The following is a 25957-nucleotide window of genomic DNA, read 5'->3' as shown; positions in this document are numbered from 1 at the left end:
CAGAGTGAAGCTGATGATGCTCTTCGCCAGAGAAGGTGCCTTACGCTGAGTTTCCAGGCCCAAACCCAGCTCCTGTCATTCAATCACAGAATCAATGAGGTTGGAAGAGCCCTCTGGGATCATCCAGTCCAACCATTGCCCTGACACCACCATGGCAACTAGACCATGGCACTAAGTGCCATGTCCAGTCTTTTCTTAAACACCTCAGCACCGCAGGGATCCCCTGCCCGGCTCTGCGGAGACCGGGGAGGATGCACTGCCTGGGCGCCCCGAGGGAACCCGAGGTGTGAGCAGCACGATGGCAGACGTCTTCATCAGGGCACCAGCGGGGCGAGGATTTCACTCGTGGGACTGTCTCTGAAGTCAGCACTCGCTGGAAAAGAAAGCGGAAGACATTTATTCACTATTTTTATTTTATTATTACTGGTGTTGCACAGCAATGCCCACAAAAGGCACTCACAGGTCTGCGGGACGCCCCAGAAATCAACAAGAAATTGTGGCTAAACAAGCACTGACCTAGAAAACACGAGCGTTTCAAAGCCATCCTCCTCTTTGCTGAGTATTTTTGCCTCTTCGCCGGTCAGGGATCCCCAAACCACCACGGCTGCACGGTTCTACGCCGTAACTGGACAGTGCAGCTCTCCGAGCTAAATTAGTTGGTGGGGAATTTTTTTCCTCAGAGTATGTAAATAAATATCAATATTCTAAACCAAAGACCTCCCAGTAACTAAATATTATTTATCTTAAATTTATCTTAAAACTAAACAGCTTTGTCACATATGTACAATAATAAACAAATTACAAAGGAGGAATTTGATTTTATTGGTTTTATTCAAAGCGCACGCATTATATATCTCAATTCTTAACAACAGTTTTCACAGCTCATTAGAGGCGTTGTCAAAACTTTGCGTGAAAACTCCTCGCTTCCCCACCAGTAACAGGAATCCCAGCCTGGTTGGTTGGTTGAGCTTTATTCATTCCTCACAACAGCGATCATTTTCGAACCATATCAGGGAAATCCGCCGCTCCGCTGGGGAAAGGCACTTGTAAGCAAAGAACATTTGCGCACGTAGCCTGAATTCGGGTCTTTTTAGGTATTCACTCGATACCCCAAGCAGGGTGACCAACAATAAACCCCAACATCTCGCGACCAATTAGCACATGACAGTGCACTTGCTAAGGATTAGCAAAAAATACCTTTCTTATTTTCCCGACATCAATACTCGCCTGGCAGCTACGGGCACTTTGCATCCCAAATATCTGAGAGACCACCCGCCTCGCACGTACACCCGGCACAGATTTTTGGCACCCGTGTATCTCACTGCTCGGTAGCCGGTGTCACTCGAGCGATGCGCTCCGGCATTCCGGAGGGGTCAATCTCCCGGGGCTCCGCACCCAGAGCTGCTCGCTGGGGACACTGGGCAGCGGGACTGCAGAGCGAGAGGCCCTCCTGCAAGCCTTAAGCAGGGGGAAATCTCCCTGCCCGCAGTGGAAATCTGCCGCGGTGAGGATCACAGGATAAACACAAAGACTTGGAAACCACGGAAGAAATTATTTTAAACCTCGTCAGTGGGATCTGCAGCTCTTGGAATGAGATTTGCTGTGAGTAATTGTAGCTACAAAAAAAAAAAGGGTGAGCACAGCTTCAGCAGAGCCCAGCTTAGCACGAATCCTGCTAATGCCGCTTCCTCCACCGCCGGCAGCTCCAGGCGCCCAGCCAAGCTCCCCCGATCCGGCAGGTACGGGAGCCTCACACCACAAATAACGGCTCCATCCTGCAAGGTGCTGAGCACCCACCCGGCCCAGCCAAGCACTTAAGCATATGCTTCGTCTAATGATGTGAGTGCTGGGAGCTCACTGGGACTTTTTTGTATTTGCTGGACCAGAGCTGAAGTTTTCAGCAGCTGGAGGATCCAGCCCTGCCTCTCAGATGGGGAACGGTTCTCCAGCACGCAGCAGGACTTCTGCGAGGCTGGGAGTGCCAAAAGGGCTGGCGGGTTCAACGAGCCATCAGACAAGCACAGAATAAACACCGAGACGCAAAGCTGTAACTGCTGGTTGAGCTGCAGCTACAAGGAAACCCCAGCAGCCGCTTGAGCTGCCCTCACCGGCACCCCGTGCGCTTGCCACCGGTCACTGGTAGAGATGGAAGCACCAAGGCAGAGGGGACGGCCTTGGCCCGGCTGCTCTGATGTCGTCTGAAGTGCAGAGATGTACAAATCCACCTGAGGGAAGCGGCCGGGCACGGGGCAGGCTCGTGTGGCAGCTGCCCCCAGCCTCGGCTCCCGTGGGCTTGGGGAACACCGACACGTGCGGGTGGGCTCCTGCTTTCATTCCAGCTTGGTTTAGTTTCTACAAAAGGATTGTTCAAAACTTACTTGTTGCTGGTTTATCTGCTACATCCTCAGGCAGAGCCAGAGATGGCAAAGGACAAGCGCAGGCATCCAGAGGGGTCTCAGCCCAAGGTCTTAAGGCCAACAAAACTAAAAGTCACTCGTTCTACAAAGTATCTTGTCTCAGGGGTTTTGTAAAATCAGGGTTACAAGGAATGAGGGATAACATTTAAACACAAAATATTGGTGGGCACCGTACTAAAGCGTTTCACATCTCGATTACACTGAGGCAGCAGCTTTGTCAATAAACTGAGCCAGCTTCACATCTCTCTTGGTCAGCCCACCGCAGTCGTGGGAAATCAGAGTTATCTGGACCTGTCAAAAAGGAAAAGAAAAGGGTTACGAAGCCATTTCGGTCTCTGCCACTTAGGCTGAGCAGCAACCCCCTGGGAACGCCGCGTGCCCCTGTAGTGAACTGGTTTTACACGATGCTCCTGTAAACCAGGAGATGCTGTAGGTGAGGAGGCTTAACAGAGCCTGAAGTCCAACCACAGCGAGCCCCTTCGCAGAATAAACCAGGCTCTGCATTCTTGGGATTCATCCAAGAAGAGGTGTCCGATTAAATAACTCATTCTTTACATTTAAATTCCACAGATCGGTTTCACGAAGAACCTGGGCCAGTGACCAAGCTGCCAGCAGCCGAATCAGGGGCTCACGCGTTTTGTTAAAAACCAGCACCCTGATGGTGAAAAAATTGTTGAGCTCGTTGCAGATTAATTTCAAAAAGAAAACAAACGGACTGGTGAATTTTGCTGTGACGCAGCTGCCTGCATGGGTTTGTTTAGACTAAGCCAGATGACAAGTTGGGCGTTACTTTGTCTCGTGTTTGACTGAGATTTTGGGAAGAGAGAAGAGGGAGGAAAAAAAGATAAATTCTGAATATTCTGGAAAACCAAGAAAATAATGAAGAATAGGTGATAGGGGCTTTGTCCGCTGATCATTTAATGTCCCCTTAAACAGGGTGACCTCAAGGGCTGCTGAGGAGGAGCCTGTGCTGGGATGCCTCTGTTAGGGGGGAGAGGTGGGGATGTCCTGCTCCAGGGGTGGTGGTCCCCAGCTGCAGGCTGTTTGTCCACAGGTCCTTTTAGTGTATTTTTAGCAGGATTGCCATATATTCGCCAATTGCTAAAACAAACAACTCGCTACAATGCAATGAGAAGTATTAGAAAATAAAACTAAAGGCAGAGCAATAATCTCCCCTTTCACCCAGCACCTTTCATGCCAGGGCTGCAGTATACCTTGTAAGCCTTGTAAATATGAGACCACCACCAGTTAGGCAATATTATAAACAAATTTTATACACCATTATGTTGAGACATAGAGGCCTACAATTCTGAAAAAAATCAAACCTAAATTGAGACTGCCAGGCTCCCATCCAGGTACCTACACATCGCTGGTCTGCTGCCCTACACTGCTGGGCTCCCGACTCGCTGCACAGAAAGGAATGGAAGTTGTGTGAGTGTTCAGTAGTTTCAAAACAGTCATTTATTCAGATTGGCCAAATAAGAGTTTAAAGGCTTCTATTTCATTTTTAGATCTCAGCCAAAGAGGTGAAGCGACAGGTCCCCACCATGCAGCTGGTAGCAAACAACCGCAAAGAGCTTGACTCCTGGGGCCATACCACCACTACAAATAGCTCAATAGTCTTTAAAATCCTGAATCTCTTTATGAAGTCACAGCCTCTTTCCACTCCCCTACCTCCTCCTTGTACATAAACCACCAAACGAGGCAGAGAGAACAGGCCAGAGGTTTGGTCTCCGTAACTTGCCATGCCTGTAACCAGGGCTGGTGAACACCTTACCTTGCTGTAGACATTAAACCATTCCGGGTGGTGATTCATCTTCTCTGCTTGCAGAGCAACGCGCGTCATAAATCCGAAAGCCTAAGGGGAGAAAGAGCAAAGAGGAAAATACTCCTCCACCTGCCAGGACTGGCAGCAAGATTCACTCCAAAACCTCAACAACTCCTAGAGATGCTCCAGATCGCTGCACCTCGGGTTTGTGTGTGTGGAGGGAGCATTTCACCTTCTCATTCCACCGCTGCATCTCCTGAGGCTGCTGAAATCATCCCCTTCACACCCCAGTACATCAGTCAGTTCAATGTTACTTACCCCAGGATTCAAAGCCATTGCACGAGAGCAATGATTTTACCTTTGGCATCCAACAGTGATTTTAAACATCCACCCCAAACCCCTCATCCCTTACTGCATCCTAGAAATGTGCCGTTTCTACCTAAGCATCACGCCCCAGTATTCCTGTACTAGACAGGTACCACCCCCAGAAACACATCCTTTCTTGCAATTATTTTGCTATTTCTTTTACTGAGGGGAGAAAGACAGCAGGTGGGTTTGCCCCTCTGCTTTATGAGAAAACATTTTCCCTTAAAATGAGTTAAAATAGGTTTCCCAATCCTCTGCCCCTCTATTCTGCACGGCACGCTCCCCCAGGACACGGGTTTTATCACAGGCTCAAGAACAAAATAATTGCAGGCCCTTGCCAAAATACTTCAGAGCAAATCACTGCATTCTAAAGAAAATTAGAATGTCCATGTAAATCAAGAATGCAATTACGCAGCGGGGCCCGAAGGGCCTCAGTGCGTGAGCAGGACGCCTCTAAGTCAGCAGGCTTTGTTCATACCGAGCTCCATCCATTGGGGTTCAGGACCTGAATTAACATGCAAAGCAAAAGCAACATCCACGTTATAGTCTGGTTCGGATTATAATACAACAAGCTCAACAAAACCCTACCTGATTTAGGTAGGTTTTTAGTGCTAATTTATGGAAGGGAACGTACGTAGCCCGCATTCCACCAAGCGATGGCCGTTTCAAACAAACATGTGGTCAATGAATAACGTATAATGGTTGATAATAGTTTCAGTCTTTTTTCCTCTCACAAATTACAAAAACCTTTAAGTAAAAAAAAAGAATCGGTGCCTGGATGAAGCATGACTTTGTTAGTCGCTTTGCCAGTCAAATGAATGCAAACGTTATAATCAGAGAAAATCATTCCAATGAGGTTTGTCATTTGGAAATCACCAAACTGTCAGCAATTAAAAAGCTTTTTTCTTTGACCCAAGAGCATTCCAAAATTCGGGAAAATCTAACTTCCCTTGAAGCTCTCGCTTGGTTTAGTTTTACTTCGAGTGAACAATTACTTTTAAAAATTTGCAAATGTTGCCGCAGCGCTTCGAAGCAGAAAGCTGCGAGTTGTGTGTTACGTTAGCAACGATTCGGAACACTTCTGCCTTAATAGTCTGGAAAGATATTTGATTTAAATGTTTTTAGAGTGTTCATGGGTTTAACAGGAATGCTATTTCCAACACAGCCATCTATACACAGAAATGTCCCCAAAAGTTTACAACAGCGACTGCATCTGCCACCAGATCGCCCTTGTGCAAACAAGCAGCAAGGGAAAAAATACATTAATTTTATAAAACCCCTGCCAGGCTCACGTGTGCTCTGCCATGTGTGTCTGTCCATCCCAGGCAGACAGAGCAAACTACGCAAGCAAATGAGTCTACTAAATTAATCTGCTCTGCGGACCTTCCTTCACGCTTTGTGACGACAAATCCTCTCCAATCAGTGGACCACCAAATCCCCTCCGATCAGTGGACCACCAAATCCTCTCCGATCAGTGGACCACCAAATCCTCTCCAATCAGTGGACCACAAAATCCTCCCAACCAGTGGACCACCAAATCCCCTCCAACCAGTGGACCACCATATCCTCCCTACCAGTGGACCACCATATCCTCCCTACCAGTGGACCACCATGCCAACCCACTGCCTCTTCCCCCCAAGACAGTAAAAAGTCTCCAGCTGGATAAAACAGTCGTTGGTCTTAACTCTGTCCATCTGCCCGAAGAGTGCTCAACTTGGGGCTGTCCGAGTCACGACAAGGAATTAATTCTTGCACAGAGGACCCTCCCCAGGCCAGATCCTGCTGCTCGTTGCTCCAGCTGACCACGACCGTCCCAGCCAGGGCAATCTGGTGTTAGAGTGAAGGACGAAGCATGCACACCCACCAGACGTGCCCCGCTCTGATGAGAGATGTTCTCCTTCATTGCACATTACCCAAAGCAACTTACTTCTTACATTTTAGTTTATTTGAATTACACGCAAAAAGATTCTCCCACTAAGAAAATGAGCTACAGTTCTACTGAGTAATTTCACCAGCGCAATCTCCATTAAGGTCCTAAATACTTCCTTTGCTAATTAAATGAATTGGAACGCTATTGTTTATGAATCACCTTTATATTTGTAGAGCCGTAACCTTTCTTCGGGAAAATACAATTGGCTCTGGAAGGAAAAGATATTCAGGTTTGATTAGATATGAAAACACAGTTACATAAAATCAGTTTGGACATTTCTTCACGTCTTGAAACTTGATCGGTAATTTGGTCTAATTGGTGATCAAGGAAACTATCTTGTGATCAATTAAAGTAATTACCACATTCCGGCAACACAACCAACCTTAATTTGAGCAGGAGTCTGCACTTCTTCAACTTTAATTAAAAATAATGAAAATTATTAAGCAGTCTGCAGTGCAAGATCATTGTCAAGACTATACCGGTGGGCAGAGTTTATCAGACCATCACACTTGGCTTGATGTAAGTGGGACGAGTACTTCTCTCATGACAGTAAGACCCAACAGCGTCTTGACTTTTGCTCTATTAATAACAGAGTTCTGCATCCCCTCGGCCCCAAATGAGAACTTTTTCAGATTTTTCCTTGAAAAAATTAAAGAGAGGAGAATGAAAGGATTCATGCATTTTCTAGAAGCCATAAAGAAGTGTTAAAAGAGGCTTTGAGATATTATATATTATAAAGTATTCTGGTATTTCAGTAACAGGCGCATTAGGCAGACATTTTCAACCTAATCCTTTTAGGACATTTGGGCTAAAACAACATTCAGACATAGAGGACACTCTAAATAAGTACATCATGTCACCCATGTCATGGCAGAGTCCCTGTAACGAACCACGAAGAGCACTAGAAGAAGTGATGAGTGAAGCAATCCCACACGGACAAGGAGATGCCTTGGGTGTGCCAGTACGTCTCTTTCCTTCATGACTTTAAAGATGATGAACGAAGGAACTAAAAACTAACGGTGTTTCAGTCGTAACATCACTTCTAAAATGGTTTTTAAATACTTAAATACTACCAGCCATAGCATGTCTCTATGAGATAAAAATCAGGGCTACTCGTAGAAGAACAAGTTAACCTAATAAAGTAAAACCAACACAAAAACAACTTTAAAAAAATCAGCTATCGTATAATGTTTCAGGACTGGCCAAACTGCTTTTGAAAGTGACAAAATACGCTATCATAAAATACAGCTTAATGTGACTTTTGTTGCCTGAGAATGGGAAAACCAGGGCCAGACACTTCGCTGTCAGCAGTGGGAGGAAAGATGAAATTCCACCCGCCCCTCTGCACCGCACCAGGCTTCCCAGCGCCGGGAGAACCGCAGGATCCCGGAGCTAATCTGCTATTATTCTTCCTTTCACACTTCTTAAGCAAGGAATCAATTCATCTTAATACTTTTTAAACATGCTGCTTTTGTACAATGCTTGCCAACATTATCTTGATGAGTTATACATCAAAGGAGCACAGGTCGATATGTCGTGCTAATACATCACCCGCCCGCGAGTCCCCAGTGATGGATTACCCCTGTGCATCTCCAGAACAAAGCAGCCGACAGTACTTGACTCAAAAGTGGAGATATTAAAAAAGAAAAAACAGCTGAAAGGTTCAACAATATAACCCTACATGCTTTTTATTTATTTGTTTTAAAATGCCTACGCTATGAAGTGCGTACCCAGGCTTCTTAAATCCTCCGGACACTCAGCCAAGGAAACCATATGCTAATCACAAGTACATTAAGGCTTCTGCCTCCCATCTGTCATTATAACTCTGGAGGTAGCATTAACCTTGACCTTCTGCAGTGTGAGGGCTACCTGTCTTCCCTTCCCCACCCACCCGGGCTGCATCTGTATCATTTATCAGTGGGAAATGATAAATAAAACAAGATAAAGTGACATTGTCGCACAAGGCAAGAGATGACTATGCTTCACACGTTTGCTTTCCATTCACCAGGTAAAAACCATCCAGTATTAGCATGTGTTCTCCTTAGCAGTTCGACACTTAAAACAACAATAAACCTCAAATCATTAAGGTTCACTCCCAAACTGCAGAAGCTTTCACATCTCCAGCTGACGTTACTACCTAACAGTGAGCTACGGGCCAGCAGATAAAAGGAAAAAGCTCTTTAATGTCAAGCTATTTTAAGCCATGTTTAGCTAGTCACGAGGGTTTAACTTAATCTCACAACATTTTCTGTTGTGCTCTCAAGAAAAAAGCAGGGTTTTGTTTATTTTAACTTTATTCACTCCATTAATAAAGACTTTTACCTTATAAATATGCAAAAATCATCTCACAAGGCCACACTCTTCATCTGAAAGTGACAACGTGGTTAAAACACAAAAAAAAAAGAGGAATCCAGCTAGTATTTAGGAAGGTGCTGGCAGCACAGGGGGAAAGGTATTCATTCTCAAAACCACGTGCCAGTTTTGGGATTCCTCCCTGTTGGCATCATCAGCCTGCCTGAACCATCCCCAGGGACACTGCATCCACGTGGCATTAGATATTTTCCTCTTTTCTTCTTTTTTTTTTGGCCCTGTCTGGATTCATCCCTGCCATAAACCAGGAGAACATCTTCCCATTGCTCTTCCCCTTTTTAATATCATCCCAAGAACAGCAGGACAGTCATTCCCCTGCTCCCTCCATCCCACCCCACCCAGGCATGGGCAGCCAGCAGGCTCTGACCACCACCTAACAAACCGCAGGTAGATAATTTTTCTCCTTTTTAATAGGTTGAACAGCAAAATATTGGGAACGGAGCCAACCTTCCCCCTCCCCAAGTATCGCACAGGATGGGGGAAAGCAGTATTCCTAACTCTGAAAGACACTAACAAAGGGAAAGGATGGAAGAGGAATACTACAGACATAGTGACTGAGGTGCCATTTCTGTCTTCGTAATGAAATGTGCAACTAAAAAACCCCACAACTACAATTTCCAACTTAATTGTCTGTGCTTTTCCGCATTTACAATATGCTTGTAACATCCTAAGCTGACTGCTCGCATCCCCCACACGTATCTGCACACGTCATTTATACAAAATAAATGATGAGATGCTGCTTTGAGCTCTATAAAAAGTTACCGATTTATATTCATCTTTAAACACTGCTCTCCATGTCAGAGCCGCAGCGGCGTGTGTGAAAACCTTTACACCACGGCCCCCAAAGAACGCTGTTTCTGTCTCCCAACACTTGTTTACAATTATGTCGGTGAAGAAACTAGCTCACCAGCTCTATATCAAACATTTCTGACAGCACAAGCACAAACACTGATCTATTCTAAGTAGTTTGCCACTCTGTGTAATCTTGGAAAAGGCATTCTTGCCTTTGATTCTAAAAATGTTTATACTTCATACATTATGCAAATAGTTTTTATATATTAAGAAATAATGCAAGCAAAGCTCAAGTTAAATTAAATTCTTCAACAATAACCTTGCCAAAGCACTGATTTTCCTATAAAAAAAAATTATTCCAATTTGTTGATCTTACATTGGATGAAACATACTGTAACAATCTTCATAATTTATGTCCTGTTGGGACACTATGATTTAAAGTAACATAATACAGACCAGCATCACTGCTAATCTAAACCACCTGAGCAGATAAACAACAGTTTCCCCTTCTCTCTTCATTGAGGGTATTTCTGTTTATTGTCACATGATTTACCCAGTTGAGGAACGTGAAGAATAAACGGGAGGCAAAGGGAAGCGGAGCGCGGAGGCATGGACTTTCCTCAGCGGGGACATTTCTCGCACAGGTACCGGTACAATGTCAAGAGCCGCAGGAGGTGACAGCGGGCAGCGGCAGGAACGCAGTCCCACGAAGAGCCCAAGCTGCTCGGCAGTTTACACTCGCTTGGCACAACCTGGACCAGGTACGGCACCAGACGCGACGCCGTCCCGATGATGCTCGAGACGCAGCTCTCCAAAGGTTTGAGGCAAAGGCTTCATCTCCCAAGCTCAGCAGCGACCTAAGCTATGACATGTTTGTCACAAAGCAGGTGCAGGTGTGATTTGCCCCATCTGAGACTCAACTGCGCTGAAAAACAAATACAAATTTTCAGCTTAAGGCCAAGGGACCATTTCTGGGCCCCGCACTTCGAGAAAGATGTTGAGGTGTTGGAGCTAGTCCAGAGGAGGGCGACCAAGCTGGGGAAGGGTCTGGAGGGTCTGACCTACGAGGAATGGCTGAGGGAGCTGGAATTGTTTAGCCTGGAGAAGAGGAGGCTCAGAGGTGACCTTAGTGCAGTCTACAACTACCTGAAGGGAGGTTGTAGTGGAGTGGGAGTTGGCCTCTTCTCCCAGGCAACTAGCGATAGGACAAGAGGACACAGCCTCAGGCTTCGCCAGGGGAGGTTCAGGTTGGACATTAGGAAGCATTTCTTCTCAGCAAGGGTCATTAGCCATTGGAAGGGGCTGCCCAGGGAGGTGGTGGAGTCACCATCTCTGGAGGGGTTTAAGAAAAGCCTGGACATGGCACTTAGTGCCATGGTCTAGTTGACATGGTGGTGTCAGGGCAATGGTTGGACTCGATGATCCCAGAGGTCTCTTCCAACCTGATTGATTCTGGGATTCTGGGACACGGGGCCCATGCAAGAAAAGGGACTAAGAGGAAGGCAGAGAGCACTGACCTGCTCTTAAAGCCTTCTCCTTGCTTTGCTTTCCTCTCCCCCTCACGCTCGCTAAGTGTGTGAAACACCCTCGCGTGCAATCTGCATGACAACCCCCAACTTCACCTTTTCTAAGCCTGTTTATATCAGGATTTTTGTAACTGCTGAATTTAGACTTATTTTTCTCTTATTGGTGACAATACAATACAAAACGTTACATCTATTACCTTCTTCCTCACCACACCTTGACTCTTCCAGCAGCCTCGGTGCCGAGGATCATTTCTCCTGTTCTTATTTTTATTACAATAAGTGACTGCATCTGGATTTCATGAACCGAAAGCAGATGATGCTCTCGGTGATTCAATGAACAGACTTCACGCCAAAATTAATCACCTGTTCCACCAAAAAGATTTATAGACTTGATGGAGTAGAAATGACAGAACATAGAGATGCCTTAAAGCCGCATAAAAACTTCTTTCTGTGAGTGATAAAACTTTCAAGCCTAGACTCTGCTGGGTCAGTACAACCACATTACAAAACACATCCATTTGCTTATAGGTAGATAAAAATAATTATAGTTGCCCATAAAGACTACTGCAAAATAAGTAGACATCCTAAATCCCAACCAAACCTGGAACAAGGTCGCATGGTATTTGTGATGTATCACTTCATATAAAAATATTCAAAATAAATGTGTTTTTTTTTTTCCTTTTCTTCCCATTTCCAGTTCCTTAGCACTCTAGGTAAAGATAGACTCATAAATATTATTTTGTTTATTAACAAATGTAGATCTCTAAATCAGATTTTTGAGAAAAAGAAGGAAAACAATCCCAGGTTTCAGGACTGAACTAGAACATGGAAGAAATCCTCCAGCCATATAGTCAGCTAAACGTGGCTCTCCCCTTTCCAAACCATTTTTGTGTGCTTTGTGCTCAAAAATGGAACATAAAGGTTGCACTTAGGAGGTTTACACCAAATAAAATAGCTATTTCAAGAAACATGACTTTTTAAAATGAGCTTTTTGCACCCTATCTAAAAACATTCAATAACGCAGCGAAGCCCCCATTAACCGAGCACCTGCTAAAGCAATCAGTCACTTAAAATAATAAACTCTCTTGGCTGCACAACTGAAAGAACAATGATAATTCGACTTGTTAAAGCAAATGTTTGGCCCAGCAAATCAAACCCCTGGCTGTACTGTAATAAAGCCATCACACAAACCACTAGAAAAATAAACTAGGAACAAGGTGCAGTTAGTCCCCAGTTCCAGCCTTTCGAATTCAGGCCCCCGAGCCCTCCGCTAAGACACTCTGCCCACCGATGCTGCACAAGGACGCTGCTCGGCCAACGAACCGTCCTCGATCGCCCGGCGCCAGCCCACGCCGCGAAGCTGCTGTAAAACAGACCAAATGAGAATTAATTTACGTGAATGCTCCACTTCAAAAAGGTGCTCAAACCCTCTGACTTCTATAGAGCTCAGGTATGGCGTAGAAGAACAGAGAAGTTCATTATCCCATTGTACCACATTTCGGATGGAGCAGACCTGGCCACAGCAGAACAAAATACTACTGTTTTCCCCCCCAAGCTTCTTTTTACTCTTATGTGAAGGAACAATTTCATTCTGTAGACATGAAAATGAACTTCACATGCTATACATGCTGTTGATAACACAGGGAGCGCTCAGCGAAAATTCTCCTGGTCTTTTGGCCAAGATCACACATACAACCAGTTTAATATCCACGATCTTCTCTGCTGAGTATCCAAGGGCAACCCTATCCTGCATCCGATAATCCTCTAAATCTCTGCCATTTATGATCCTAAGAAAACATCAAAGAGTGATAAGAAAGGCATTGCTTTATGATAGATTAAGAGAAGCAGTGGCTGGTCTCATGACCATTTCATCTTCCACCATCCTCCTACCCACTACACTAGCAGCTTTTTTAAGACAAAGTCAACAATTCAAACATGCAACAGAGAAATCATGATGGAGGTGTGAGGAATTTGGAGAGGTCTTTCAATCACCCTCTTGCAAACCAGAATCTAAAAAGACCTAATGCTACGGAATAAAGCAAACTGAGGAACATTGACCGCAGATCCAGTCAGGGAATCACTGCACTCAACCGAGCTGCTGGAAGCATCCTGCTGTGTGTCAGAACGGGTCTGCATGTTTGGACACCTCTTAGAATAGAAGAGAGTAGATGATACGTGGGGGCAGTGAACTCAGCAGGAGACTTACCTGGGCCAGCACTGGCAGCCTTTTAATTTATATTGCACTATAAAATTCAACTATTATTTTGCAGACACACATTTCAAGTCTAGAAGTTGTCACTTCAAAGAGTAAGAGAGGGCAAGCATCTTCCCAGATGACATCTTTCTCTCTGGGACATCCTTCAGCCTCCGAGCAGCTGGGTACCTTGCCTGGTTTGCCCTGCCCACTGTTCCCTGTGGGCTCTGTAGGTCACCTAGACCTGTGCTTCATCTCCTGTCTCTGGTATTCGGAAGAATGGCTGGAGCAGGTCATGGAGAAATGGACAAAGGCAGCTACATTAAGTTACATTGTTAAGAACGAGGGTCACTTAACTGCCAACAATTTAGACAGACAACCCACATTTAACACTTTCAGCTCTCTTCAGACCCCTCCGTGTGCTCCAAGCACACGCCTGGAAGTGGCAGAGCACATCCAATATGCGATATTTTGAGAGGTTCCTGGTTTTTTTTGTCAGTTGTTTTTTCACTAAGACGCGATGGTTCCTCTGGGCAACCCACACCATTTGTACATCGGTACAGCTGGAAACAGAGAGATGGGCTCATAAGGAGGGACAAATACTAATTCTGAGTCCTCCAGTGAACGTCTAATTTCTTTTAGAACTTCATGTAAGCACATGAAAAAGTGAAACCCTTTATACACTTTTTTGTTTTACTAGATTGGGCATTACAAGACTCATGCACAAACACCCTGGGCTTGCACAGCTAACAGTATTTTCGCTTGCTACAAGCACCCACACACTGTATCACAGAATGAAGATTCTCCCAACTAGGGACACTTTGGTCATACACAGGCATATATGTAACTGCCTACTGTTATTCTCATCACAGCACGAGGAAAATCACACTAGATCATGAAATCAGGACTTTCCTCTCTGATCCTAGAAATAAAAACTGTTTTCCTACAAAGCACCCTTAGCAATAAATAAACCCAGCGGTGCGGTGCTGACTCAGCGCAGGGCTCCCCCCTCAACAGCACGTTCCCCACCAACCCCCTCCAAGACATCACAACCAGCTTTATGCTTGTCCAAAGCAACTTTTCCTCTCAGCCCAACAAAATTAAAGGAAGAAAAGGGCAAGGGGAAGAGGAAAAAGGGAAGTTCTCCCCCAAAAAACCTGCGTGAAGGGGGTTTATAAAAGAGGAATGAAAAAATCACACTCGCCTCACCCCCATAAACTACGGGCCTGCCAGTGGCTTTCCAGAGCAGATGTAACGTTTTAGCCAAACGTGATTGTTTGTGAAAGAAATAATTCTGATCAAAACCCGAAATTGCAGCCAGCAGAAGCGCTGCACTTCGTCACGTTAATCCGCCCTGACGGGGAGCGGCGAGCGGAGATTCCTACTGCGAGAGGAGCAGATGCGAAAGGTCAGCGCCGGCCCGCGACTTCAAACCCCTTAACGTGTAAAACAGTGTGCATTAAAGCCTGAACCGGCTCACGGCGGGATTAGCGGATGTCCGCTAAGCGGGTTTGATGTGCTTTTGGTGAGTAATGGTTAATTTTTGAATAGGGGCGGTGCAGTTTTATTCCAGTTTATTCTGCCAACCAGTCCATTTTTAATTACAGCTGCAGAGAATAATATCCCCAAAGCGTGTCTCTCCTCCATGGGAGTACCAGAAAGTGAGAGCTGCTGGTGTAAAAGGCAATTTATCGTTTGAGAACGTAGTCGGGTGTTATTCCAAAAGCAAGGGGGTGCAGAAGGTTACACAACCAAGAGATTCACTGTTTGCATTTAATCAGCATCTTCCCAGCACCCCCATAAAAATAAATTTTAATGTATAAAGAGTTGCAAGACACCAGGTTTCCTTAAATAAAAAGGTAAAAAATTATTCTGAGTGACCATCTTCTACAGAAAAGGCAGCATCAGTCTCACTGGTATTTTCCCAAATGAAGGTGTCCAACCGAACTCAAACCCGTTGAATTTTCCATTCATTTTCCAAAGGTGGTTTAACAAGGAAAGAGTCTGAACTTCAGTTTTAGTCTTTGGTTTTAGTTTTTTTAGATTTTAGTTAAAATCAAGCTGACCTGCTCACACTTGCTCTCTTCCCCTACGAATGTATGGCAGCCCTGCCCGCACGGCTGATATAACGTTTGTTCTGTTTAATTCAAACAGAGTGAACAATCAATCTGTACAGCTAAAAAAAAAAAGGAGAAACATTTCTTCTACTCCAAATCTACAAGATAGCTTGTGAAATCCAGAAGGCATTTTGACAAATAATTTCTTGAGCACTTTCAGATCAATGCATGAAACAACCATAAGGCAAATGCGATCATAATTTTTACTTGAGTGATAATAAATCCACCTTTTAAGGGAAGCATTTGTATCAGAGCCAACTGGAGAGCAGCCCAAAGGTCAGCTGGGCAGATTTAACCAGTGGCCTGCTTAAACGGAGATACAACAGGTCTCCTTGGTGGGGCAAACTCAGCAATTACAAATGCCACTGCCCCCCATAATTATAAACAATAAAATAATGGTTTATTATAAGGAGAAATAGGACTTGGCTCATCAAGAAAATGAGCATCCCTAATTACAGTTAAGTTGCAAGAAAAATTAAACTAATGCAACTTCTACAACACCTGGGATGGGACACCTTGCATGATGATGGACACATGCCCACTCTGAGTCTTCAGCTTAAGCATGATTAATTTTATTTAAGTATGATTAATGTTGTGACTTTTTAAATAATCCTGGCAGCCCAATGTCGGTGGTCCTGCCACAATGATGTTGTAACGGTGACACCTGTCACAAGCAGACAGGACACGAGGGTGGTGGGACCTGTACACCCAGACCCTGGCCAAAGAGGAGACAAGATACCCCACAGCACAAAGAAGAGCAGTCACTGCTCCTCACCTGCCTGACTTACCAGGCATGGATTTCTCACATGCGTTACAGCCGTGACGTTGTAACGAAGGGACTGAAGGACATAACGACGGTTCCCAGACACATAAGGAAAGGCTAACTGTGAAGGACTTCAAAGACGTAAGAGGCTGCTGAGGCACTAAAGCAACTCTATTTGAAACAGAAAAATGTTGCCAAGTGCAAAACATTGGTCTGAAAATATTCTGCAGCACGGGCTGACTTTACATATGGTTTTGTACCCTGCCAGCCGTGCTGGCCGTGAGAAGAAAATAAATCCTGTATTTGCCAACTCCCAGCACCAAGGATTTAATTTGTGCCTAGATGCAACCCAATTACATATTTCCACCACTACGGCCTTCCTTGCTTTGCAGAGTTTCCCACCTGGAGCAAACCGCTGGCTGCCAGTAAACTGGAAGCATCACTGGAAACAGGACATGCTGACCAGGGCACCAGCATCACCTCCTCCTCCTCGAAGCCCAGGGAAGGAGACCCGTAAGCTTTCAAACGAGCACCTCCACCCTCCGACTCAGAGGCGAGAGTGTTACTTACTCAGTCCATCACGAGAATAAACTCAAGGAAGGTGTGACCATCCAGGAATCATACACTTTTACCGTGCTCCGCTCCGAGACACTTGAGCCAGCTCATTCACTCCGTTTCAGCCTGTAGGTTAACCTCTGCCAGCCCCGAAAACTTCACTATCAGTTTCTCATAAAGGAAAATGTCAACAGGCAGATACGCCAGAAATTCATTATTTTCAGTTACAAAGATTTTCTCAACTCTGTAAATCCGCTCATAAATAACTCTGATTTATGGTAAATCGGTTATTGTATTCATAAACGCAGGGAAGCTAGTGAGCAACATAACTACCACAAGAAATACCTTCATAACTTTGCAGGTGCACAAATCACAGCATATGGGAGAGGACTCAAAGGATAAGCAGTTCAGGAAAGACTATATGAAAACCAGCACCTACCTAGGAGGATAAAAAAAACATCATTCCTTTTCATTCGACAGGCAATCTAAGGGAAAACCCTAGCAGAGGGAGCAAGCAGAGCAACGCTACATTAAAAATAGCAATTCCCCCCAATGAATGGAAACAGGTTCGTCTTTTGGTGAGCACAGTGACAGTGAGGGGCTGAGGGTGCTCAGGCTTTGAGGTTAAACACAACTGACATAAGCTGCACCTGAATCCAATCAGTCCCCGGGCTCTGAGAAGATTCACACGCGAGGACTAAATTTGTCACAAATGGGTTGGTTTCCGATCCTCCCGTAGCCAACTTGCTTTATTCTGACCCCCATTTAACAAATCAACTTAATGGGCACTGGGAGTGCCATAAAACTTAACAATGGAGTGATTTTAGCTTTTAAAATATAGTTATGAAGCAAAATGTTGGAGAGCTCCTTCAATACTGGAAATCAAATTAAATCTAGACATTTTTTAACAGTCTTGACAGATATAATCCTAGTTACCATGTAAATTTATGGTAAGCTGCTGTGATATTAGCCACAGGTGCTACTTTTAATATATGGCCCGCATCTGGCTGGGAATAAAATTTCTCAGAGGACTGAAAATGACCTCACTATCAGACAATGGAGAAGAAAAAAACCCACAAGACCACTGTGGCATATAAAAAGCTGGAGATGTGGTCCACAACCGAATATTTAACATAAAATTCATTTTAACTCTGCAGATTGTAGGTTAAAGGATATTATGTTTGCAATATGTAAAAGGCGTGGACGTATTTCAGCCAAACAGGCAAAAGATTAAGTACATAAAGCAGCAACGAAATACACTGCCTACGTATATAAAAACAAATTTTCCAATCTTTGATCAACGCCGAAGGCAAAGCAACGTGTCGGGAGCAGAAAAAGGCAGGACAGATTATGTTACAGGGCCTGGCACCGAGTACCACCATCAAAACAAAGAGAGAGGATTCATTGCATGTCTACCAGATTTGTTGGGATGCGTAGCTGTGATATTACAACAAAAATAATCAATTTGAAGGGACAAATCTGAGTATATCTCCCTACAGCTGAAGGAAAATAAAGGCATCTACCATAACACGCTCTGTCTGATTTTTTTTTTTCCCTGGATTTCAAGCAAGACAGCTAGAAAATTTGGAAAGGAAATGCAAAGTGAGAATAATTGTTTAACCACTCTATATTGTTTGCACATCTTTAAATAAGTTCTCAAAAACCCAGAGTCAACAATTGCAACAAGACACACGTGCTTCTACTCTCGCTACACACCGCCTTCTGTCCCCTCCGCTCAGGCTCATCTTTCGCCTGTGTCCTGCAGCCCCAAAACACAAAATGTATTTAAAATAGCTTATAAAACTCTTGGAGCATTTGATTTCCTGTCATTTTATAAAATGACGTTAGAGGTCTTACGGAGACTTCCTACATGGAAATTTTTTCTTTTTTTTTTTTGAAAAACAACCTTAATTAAAAACTTACCCTATAAAAGAAAGCAGCTGTAAATGCTGAACCTGACCATCAGCAAACATGCCCACCTTTGTAATTTCCTAACTGCATTTTCTGCCTTCGCGTGATTACCGAAGGAAATGCAATCACACAGGCAGTTGCCCCTTAAACCCTCTGGTCAAATCCAACCAACTTTGACAAGAGACATGGGAGTCTCAGAGTTAAGATGTTCCCGCAAATTTGGCTACGACGAGCAGCTGGGCAAAAGACCCAAACGCAGCGCTCAGCACCCCGCACCCGGAGCCCTGCGCAGCCGCCCGCCCAGCCAGGACCGGGCTCGAGGTGAACCCGGGGGGAAATTTAGATTTCAAAGCCAGGTCTGTCCCCTTTGCAGGATCACCCCTCCTGAGGTGCACCAACCTGAAACGCTGAGAAAATCCCAGGGAACTCCCAAGATACAGGCCAGGACATCGAGGTCCTCAGTAACTCTTCCCTCCCTTGACGACCAACTTTAGCAATAGTCCCCACGTTTCTGCAGCTCCTTTTCTGAGTTTGCAGAATGATAATTGGGAGAAGTTACCAGCATGGTCTGGAGGTGTAAATTAACTTTCTATCCTGATTCGGAATTTTGCTTGGGCAGACTGGAAGCAGAGGCCTTGCTCCACAGCTGGAAGAGAAACGTTTTGTTTCAGTAGCACAAAGACATGAACGGACAAGAGTGTGGCTTCTTGGTGCTACACGGTGGCCCGACAGCCTCAATAGCTGCTTTTCTCTTCCCTGCAGACAGGGAGAGAGGCCCTGAATAAGTTCCCTGATGCGGCTGTAAGGTTTACAAGCACCCAGACACGTGGCAGGGCTTGAGACTTGCCATAGAGTGGTCCAAGGCCACCCCCTCTCCAAGACCTCGCTCATGGCCAGAGGTTTCCACCAAGCGCGCACTGCCCAGGGAAAGCAACACAACCAGGGGGCTCCTGAGCGAGGGTCCCGGAGGTAAAAGACTCCAATTTTAGCTCGTTGCTGCCGACCTGCTCTTCAACAGTGGCAGCAACACGCAGCAATTGTGAGGCGTAAGGAGGACTGGATGCATCGGTGCGATCAGCGCGGCTCTTCCAGTCAAGGTGCTCCTCTCTACGGTTGAGTTGCGTTTGCATTTTTACCCCTGACGTTGGTGTATTTTATATTTTATACAAGATTCAGAACACCCACCCACCAGAAGCCTGTCTCACGCTAAAAGCAAAGGGAACACGGAGCAGCACCCACCACCAGCGCTGCCCACTCCGGGATGCTGGGACCGGTGCGTGGTGGTGGGCACCCACAGCAACATAACACAGGGCTTTCAGCTGGGACCCCAGGCTGGTTTCCAGCTTGTTTCAGAGGATTGTACCTCCAAAGCCCATTTTCATGAAAATGTATCTTCAGACTAACAAACAGCACCAGCGCTTTCAAGTTCTGGGTTACAAACTAATTCCCTAAGCCAGAAGTGTCATTAGCTTGTCAGCCTTACAAAGCCAGCCCCTCGCTGATCGCTTTTAACCGAGCTAATCTCAGCCTGAAAGCTTCAGGAATCTAAATAACTCTGGTTTCACAGAAGTTTCATTTCATTCTCATGCTGAAAATAATATACATAAACCAAGCTCATGTCTACACATTTGCACGACTTTATAATAAAAGTTGTGTTTATATTCTTAACATCTGTTGACATACACAGACTTTGTAAACCTGGCATAGATTGCAAAGCCACAGAATTTTCCATGCATCATGAACATTATCTGCGAGAAGCAATAAAAAAAAGCAATGAATACATTAATCATACCCATATCATCTGCAAAACATAAATCTGAAATACCTTTCGTGTCAGCTCAACTATTTTTTTCTTTTTACACACCTGATTTTACACCATCTGTAAAAGGGCAGCAGGAAGATCACTGAGGAAATGATATTTCTCAGCGCTTTGACTTTTACTAAATATTCACACTTTAAATAATGTAAACAGAATATTTATTACGTGAAATGAAATAAGTTGTACCTACAAGTTCAATTTTTTCATTGCAGGACTAAACTCTCCCAAAGTACAATGCAGGTATAGCTCCGCTTTTGTCGCTTGTTCCCTAGGTCGTAATAAACACAACATTTACTCGTAGTTCCTACAAACATAAGCATCAATTAGCATACATCCATAATTTTAATTTACTTTCAGCTTCAACCTATCGAAAGGCAAACCCTTGCTCTCTAATAGCAGCTCTGTACCTCCCCTCGGGATCGGCACGGCGAGCCCTTTGCTGGACTACAGTAACTGGAACGGCTTCTGCCCCCCGCAGCTGCATGTGGGGACACCGCAGATAGTTCCTAAAAACCAGCAGGTGAAATTCTGCCTTCGGATACTCACATATAACCTCGATCCAAGCACAGGACCCACCCACCCAGCTTGTTCTCCCAGCTGGGCGCAGAAAGTCCAGTTTTGAAGTCAGTTCCCAGCCTTTGCTCTCGTTTCTGCCTTACACAACATCTACGAAGGGCCACCAAGAATCGAAGAGATGGTACCAACATCTCCCCAGCATCTCCCAAACAATTCAAGCAGTTTCTTTTTCAGGAGTACCCCTTCTAAGAGGACACCTTCCAGAAGTATAAACGTATACTTTGTAATTTACTAATGAGCATATTTAACTATAGTCAATTTCCTACACTGGTACGTGCTTCATCAAGAGTTAAATTAGGAAGACATATAAATATCTACCTATTTTGTAAGATAGATCTACACAGTCAAAAAAACCCCAGCTTTGTAATTTTTTGCCAAAGCAATGGGTTTTCTAGACACCTGCTGTTGGGGCACACCGATTTGTCTCTTGACCTGTCTCTTGGCACTCTGCCTAAGTCCATCTGATCAAGCTGACTTATTTATTTACAGTGTGCAAAATGACTTTTTTATTAACTTTGGGAAAAAAAGTCACTTCCAGCCGTGCTGAACCAACAAAGACTTTGAGCATGCCCCGTCAGGGATGCCATTTCATGAACATTCAAAGCACAAAGGCTGAAAATCTCAACCCTTCCCAGGGTTACTTCTATCTTGTTGGTGTCGAATGTGCTGGTCTCTCCTGGTTGCTCCAGCTCTCCAAGGAGCTGCCTGTACATCTCACCAAGGTTTCATGTGAGCTTCCTCTCATGGGCTTCCCTCCTTCAGTGCCCTCTGAATTACCTGATACTGTTCTATTTGTTCTGTATTAATGTTCAGGTTTGAAGTGCAATCCAGGAAAAAAATGTACTCATGGCTCCAGCCGTGCTCCCTGGACCAGCACCGTCCTGCTCAGGAGCTGGATTTTTCTGCAGTTGTTTTCTCTTTTCCTTTCACCCAGCTCAGAGGGGCTGGGAGCTCCTCACCACCTTCTCTCTACTGCCCAGGCTTTCCTCACCTTGAGAACTACTGTTTGAAACAGCAAAAAAAAAAAAAAGAGGCAGCATTACAAATCATTGTTTATCTAGCTCACTGCGATTTCCTAAAACAATCTTGGTCTGGGTTTAGGCATAGCCACGTAAATCAGCTGCTGGTCCCTACGCACACCAACAAAGCCTGGAGCTCGCTGCATCTCTCCCGTAGCGGGGAAAAGAACCAGCTCAGTGAGAGCCATCGCCTGAACATCGCCCTGGGTTTCCTCTGCCACCCAAGAAAGCGCTCACCTCTCCTTCAGAATAAAACAGAAGGGAAACGCACGCTCTTGGAACGTGACTTTTTTTTCAGCAATGCCATGGATTCCTCAGAAGGCAACTTTTTAGGGGAACGTAGCCGACCCCAAATCTCAAGATAAATTCAGTATTTCCAAAGCAAGTTTGTAACTGATGTCTGAGATATGTTGTTGTGAGTTTGAGACGTGGCTCAGGATCCTGACTCCAAATAAAAAACCAACGAGGTCTAACCAGCAGTCTGCTGTGCTGAAGACACTGTGAGATCAGCTACTACGATTCATTAAGAATATACTTGAACTCTGTCTTCCTGCTTAGAAGGTGAAATGTATGATATTTTCCTCACCTTATTTGCCCCAAGTTTCCATTCTTACATTTACACGTTTTTCTCAAGTTCTTTCCTAACAAAAATGAACCCCACTGTCCATCAATTACATATTTCCAGCATTCATTTGCAAGTGCTAGTAATGAAAAAAAAAATCAGGACCAAATATTATTTGTCTAATCCCATAGTACCGACCCTGACCTTGACCCTAATATTATAATCAAGAAATTGTAATGTTAGAACAAATATACTTAACAACTACAAAACGGAATTAATTTACTTCACCTAATGAGATCAGAATCAGACAGCAATCCGTCGAGGCAAACCCAAGAGGGTTTGGCCCCACAAGGATACTCCCAAATTTCTGAATATAAATATTTTCCCATCAGGATCGTACGGAAATTAAAGCAGTAACATTTCCTTTACATTAAAAGTGGTACATAACAATAATTACCTGATTAAAATTTTTGAAATTGAACTCCTTGTAGATGGCATCTCTTTCGCCCAACTCAGACCAGCCTGAAGCCTTGAGATCAAGTAAAACTTGGTTCCTCTCCTCTGTCGTCAACCAGTGAGACTGCGAAGACTATTGAAATATAAAAAAAATACAGACAGGACATGAGTGAAGCTGAGGTTCTCTTTTGTACAGTAAGAAAACCACACGATGACGTTGTGGTTATGTATTGCAGAGAGGTGGAAAATTCAATGTACAGTTTCTTACTGTCCATAATTTCACAGAGCAGCATAACTGAAAGCAGCCAAGAAACACCATTTCTGTTTGGTCAATCAAGGTCGGCAAAATGCTTTTGTACAAAACTAGCAAAGAGTGACAGGCTTTTTCATGGGAATGAACACAGTCACCAGCATACCTGTACCCATCCCTCGTTTGTCTGAACCACCCAGATGTTGTAACAGTGGAATTAATTTTCAAACATTCCATTCTGCCATATAAATAAAAGATTATTTACATTATACACTAAATCATAGAATGGTTTGGGTTGGAAGGGACCTTAAAGATCAATTACAAGGCTAAAAGGGATATCAGGTTAGTAACTGTAATTTAAAAGACAGAAGCAAAATAGGAGACTGTATTCTATGTAACTTGTACGTTGCTGTTCCTAAGAAAGCAGGAATAGATTTAAAGACAGCAAGCGACAAAGAGCGTTTTAACTAACAATGAAAAGAAAAAAACTGACAATACAGACACAATTATGAGACGTCACAAGTTATTGGTACAAGCACTAGTTTCTGCAAAGCACGGATGTTTAAATATGTCTTATTTTAAGCAAGAGGAGTCCTTCTGCAGCCCCTGGGAGCACAGGCGTAACAGATTACACCTTCTGCTTAAATATCTGAATCCGTGCCTGGAGCGTGCGTGAGGTCGAAGCCCCGGACACGAAGGAAAGTTCTACGGGGCGTTTGGAAGAGGTTTGATATTTTTCTTAAAAGCAGAGACTAAGGGCCCGAGTGACTCCTTAGATGACATATTCCAACAGACGGGTCTCACAATCACATCACAAACGCGACCTTCAACGGGACGGACAACGCTCCTCAGCAGAGCAAAACTCAGGGTGCTTCAGTCCTCACGCCAGCGAGCCCGTCCAGAGAGGGGCCGAGCAGCCCCGCTCCAGCGCTTCCCCAGGGCAGCGGAGGCTGCGGGTGCCCCCGGCCAGCTCCGAGCACCGGGGGGCGGCTCGGCGGCGGGGGGAGCCCCGGGGCCAGCAGGGGGCGCTGTGAGCCCGGGCACCGGGGACCGCGGCGACCAACGGCCAAGGAGCGACGCTGTCACGATAGTACGGGACATAACACCCCTAAAACAGCAGAAATCAACCCAGCAGCATCGCTGCCGCCTCCTGCGCTCTGTAGGACACACCCGGTCCAAGCGATGCTCCCAAACGGGACCAATTCCGGCTCTTCACGCCTCAAACCCAACCCTGGACGCGCAAGAACGCAAATATCGCGTTTGTTGTTGCTATAACCACAGCTGCACACAAGGATTTCTTGTATTTTTCTTCTCCCAAACATATGCAAAAATTGCCAAAGGTAACGGCTGACTTGAAATTTATTATTTTATCTGGCACAAAAAGTCACGGGGGTGGGTTTTTTTTGAGATAGCAAAGTCCAGGACCGTGACCGGGAGGCGGCACAAAGTTCATTGCCCTGCCTGGCAGCAGAGGTGTTCTCAGTTTTAGGGACATTGCAGTTCCCTTCCTAAGCCCTTAGAATCATAGAACTGTTTTGGTTAGAAAAGACCTTTAAGATCATCGAGTCCAACCGTTAACCCAGCACTGCCAAGGCCACCACTAACCCATGGCCCTCAGCACCACATCTACATGGCTTTTGAATCCTCCAGGGATGGAGACTCCACCACTGCCCTGCGCAGCCTGTGCCAGTGCTTGGTGAAGAAATTGTCCCTCATCTCCGATCTAAACCTCCCCTGGCACAACTTGAGGCCGTTTCCTCTCATCCTATCGCTTGTTACCTGGGAGAAGAGACCAACCGCCACCTCGCTACACCCTTGCCTGGACACACAGGCGTGGACAAGACAATGCTGTGACTAGAAATTAGATCATCCAGTTTTTAACAGAAATAAAGAGGCCAAGTTTGCCGCAGGCCCTGGAGCACAGCGATCGCAGCGTTCTGCTCAGGAACAGGCTGCAAAGCCCGCGTCCGGAGCCAGCCCCTCTGCCACATCCCAACTATATTCAGAAATGGAGCAGAAAGCAGCGGGGACTTGCTTGCAAAAGGCCCAAGAGAAGGTGGGCGATGCCATTTGCATTTTCCCAGTCACGCACCCCCAGCCCCACGCCGCGGGGCTCAGCGCGGAGCCCCCCGAAAGGCACCAGGTGGGCACCCACGGGCACATATTGCCTCGGCGCCCAAGGTCACCGCACCTGACCCGCAGGTTTGACCTGGGTACGCGATAACGTTCATTTGCACGCTGAGGGGGAAAGAGTCATTAATTACATTTAAAAAATTCGTACAAAATATTTCATGCCTGAGGGGTGGGGGGGTCTAAACCCGCGCGCGGTTCGTTAGTGGCTTCTTGCAAAGCGAATAATCCCCCACGGGGCGGGCCGGCCGCGGGGAGCGGGAGGAGGGACGGGTGGCTGCGCCCCGGGCCCGCGGGCCGCTCCCCCCCCCCCGCACCCCGCGCCCCTCACCATGGCAGCGCGGCTGCCGCCCGCCGCTCCCCGGGCCGCCGCGCCCGCCGCCCGCCGCGCTCCCAGCAGCGCCCGCCGCAGGCCGGCCCCGCCGCCTGGCATGGC

At 45.5% G+C, this 25957-nt stretch overlaps 1 protein-coding gene across 1 annotated transcript; it reads right to left on the bottom strand.

Annotated features, from left to right (window-relative positions):
- Positions 1-812: 812 nt before the first annotated feature.
- PCBD2 (pterin-4 alpha-carbinolamine dehydratase 2) lies at positions 813-25922 on the bottom strand. Its single transcript, XM_068408881.1, has 4 exons — positions 25853-25922; positions 23143-23274; positions 4195-4275; positions 813-2708 (listed from the first exon to the last, which is right to left on the bottom strand). Exons 1-4 carry the CDS (start codon positions 25853-25855, stop codon positions 2613-2615), a joined length of 312 nt encoding a protein of 103 aa, XP_068264982.1. The 5' UTR covers positions 25856-25922; the 3' UTR covers positions 813-2612.
- Positions 25923-25957: the final 35 nt, after the last annotated feature.

Source organism: Nyctibius grandis, chromosome 10 (assembly GCF_013368605.1).
Source record: "Nyctibius grandis isolate bNycGra1 chromosome 10, bNycGra1.pri, whole genome shotgun sequence".
Classification (NCBI taxonomy): Eukaryota; Metazoa; Chordata; class Aves; order Nyctibiiformes; family Nyctibiidae; genus Nyctibius; species Nyctibius grandis.
The sequence above is the reverse complement of the archived record's forward strand: the minus strand, read 5'-3'. Positions and strand labels throughout refer to the sequence as shown.

Bases quoted from the DNA above. Each gene is read 5' to 3' on its own strand.
- PCBD2 (XM_068408881.1), bottom strand. The intron at 4,276-23,142 runs GTAATTATTGTT...TTCTCCCCTTAG, and splicing joins ATTTCAAAAATTTTAATCAG to GCTTTCGGATTTATGACGCG. The intron at 2,709-4,194 runs GTAAGGTGTTCA...CCTTTTTGACAG, and splicing joins GGTTTAATGTCTACAGCAAG to GTCCAGATAACTCTGATTTC.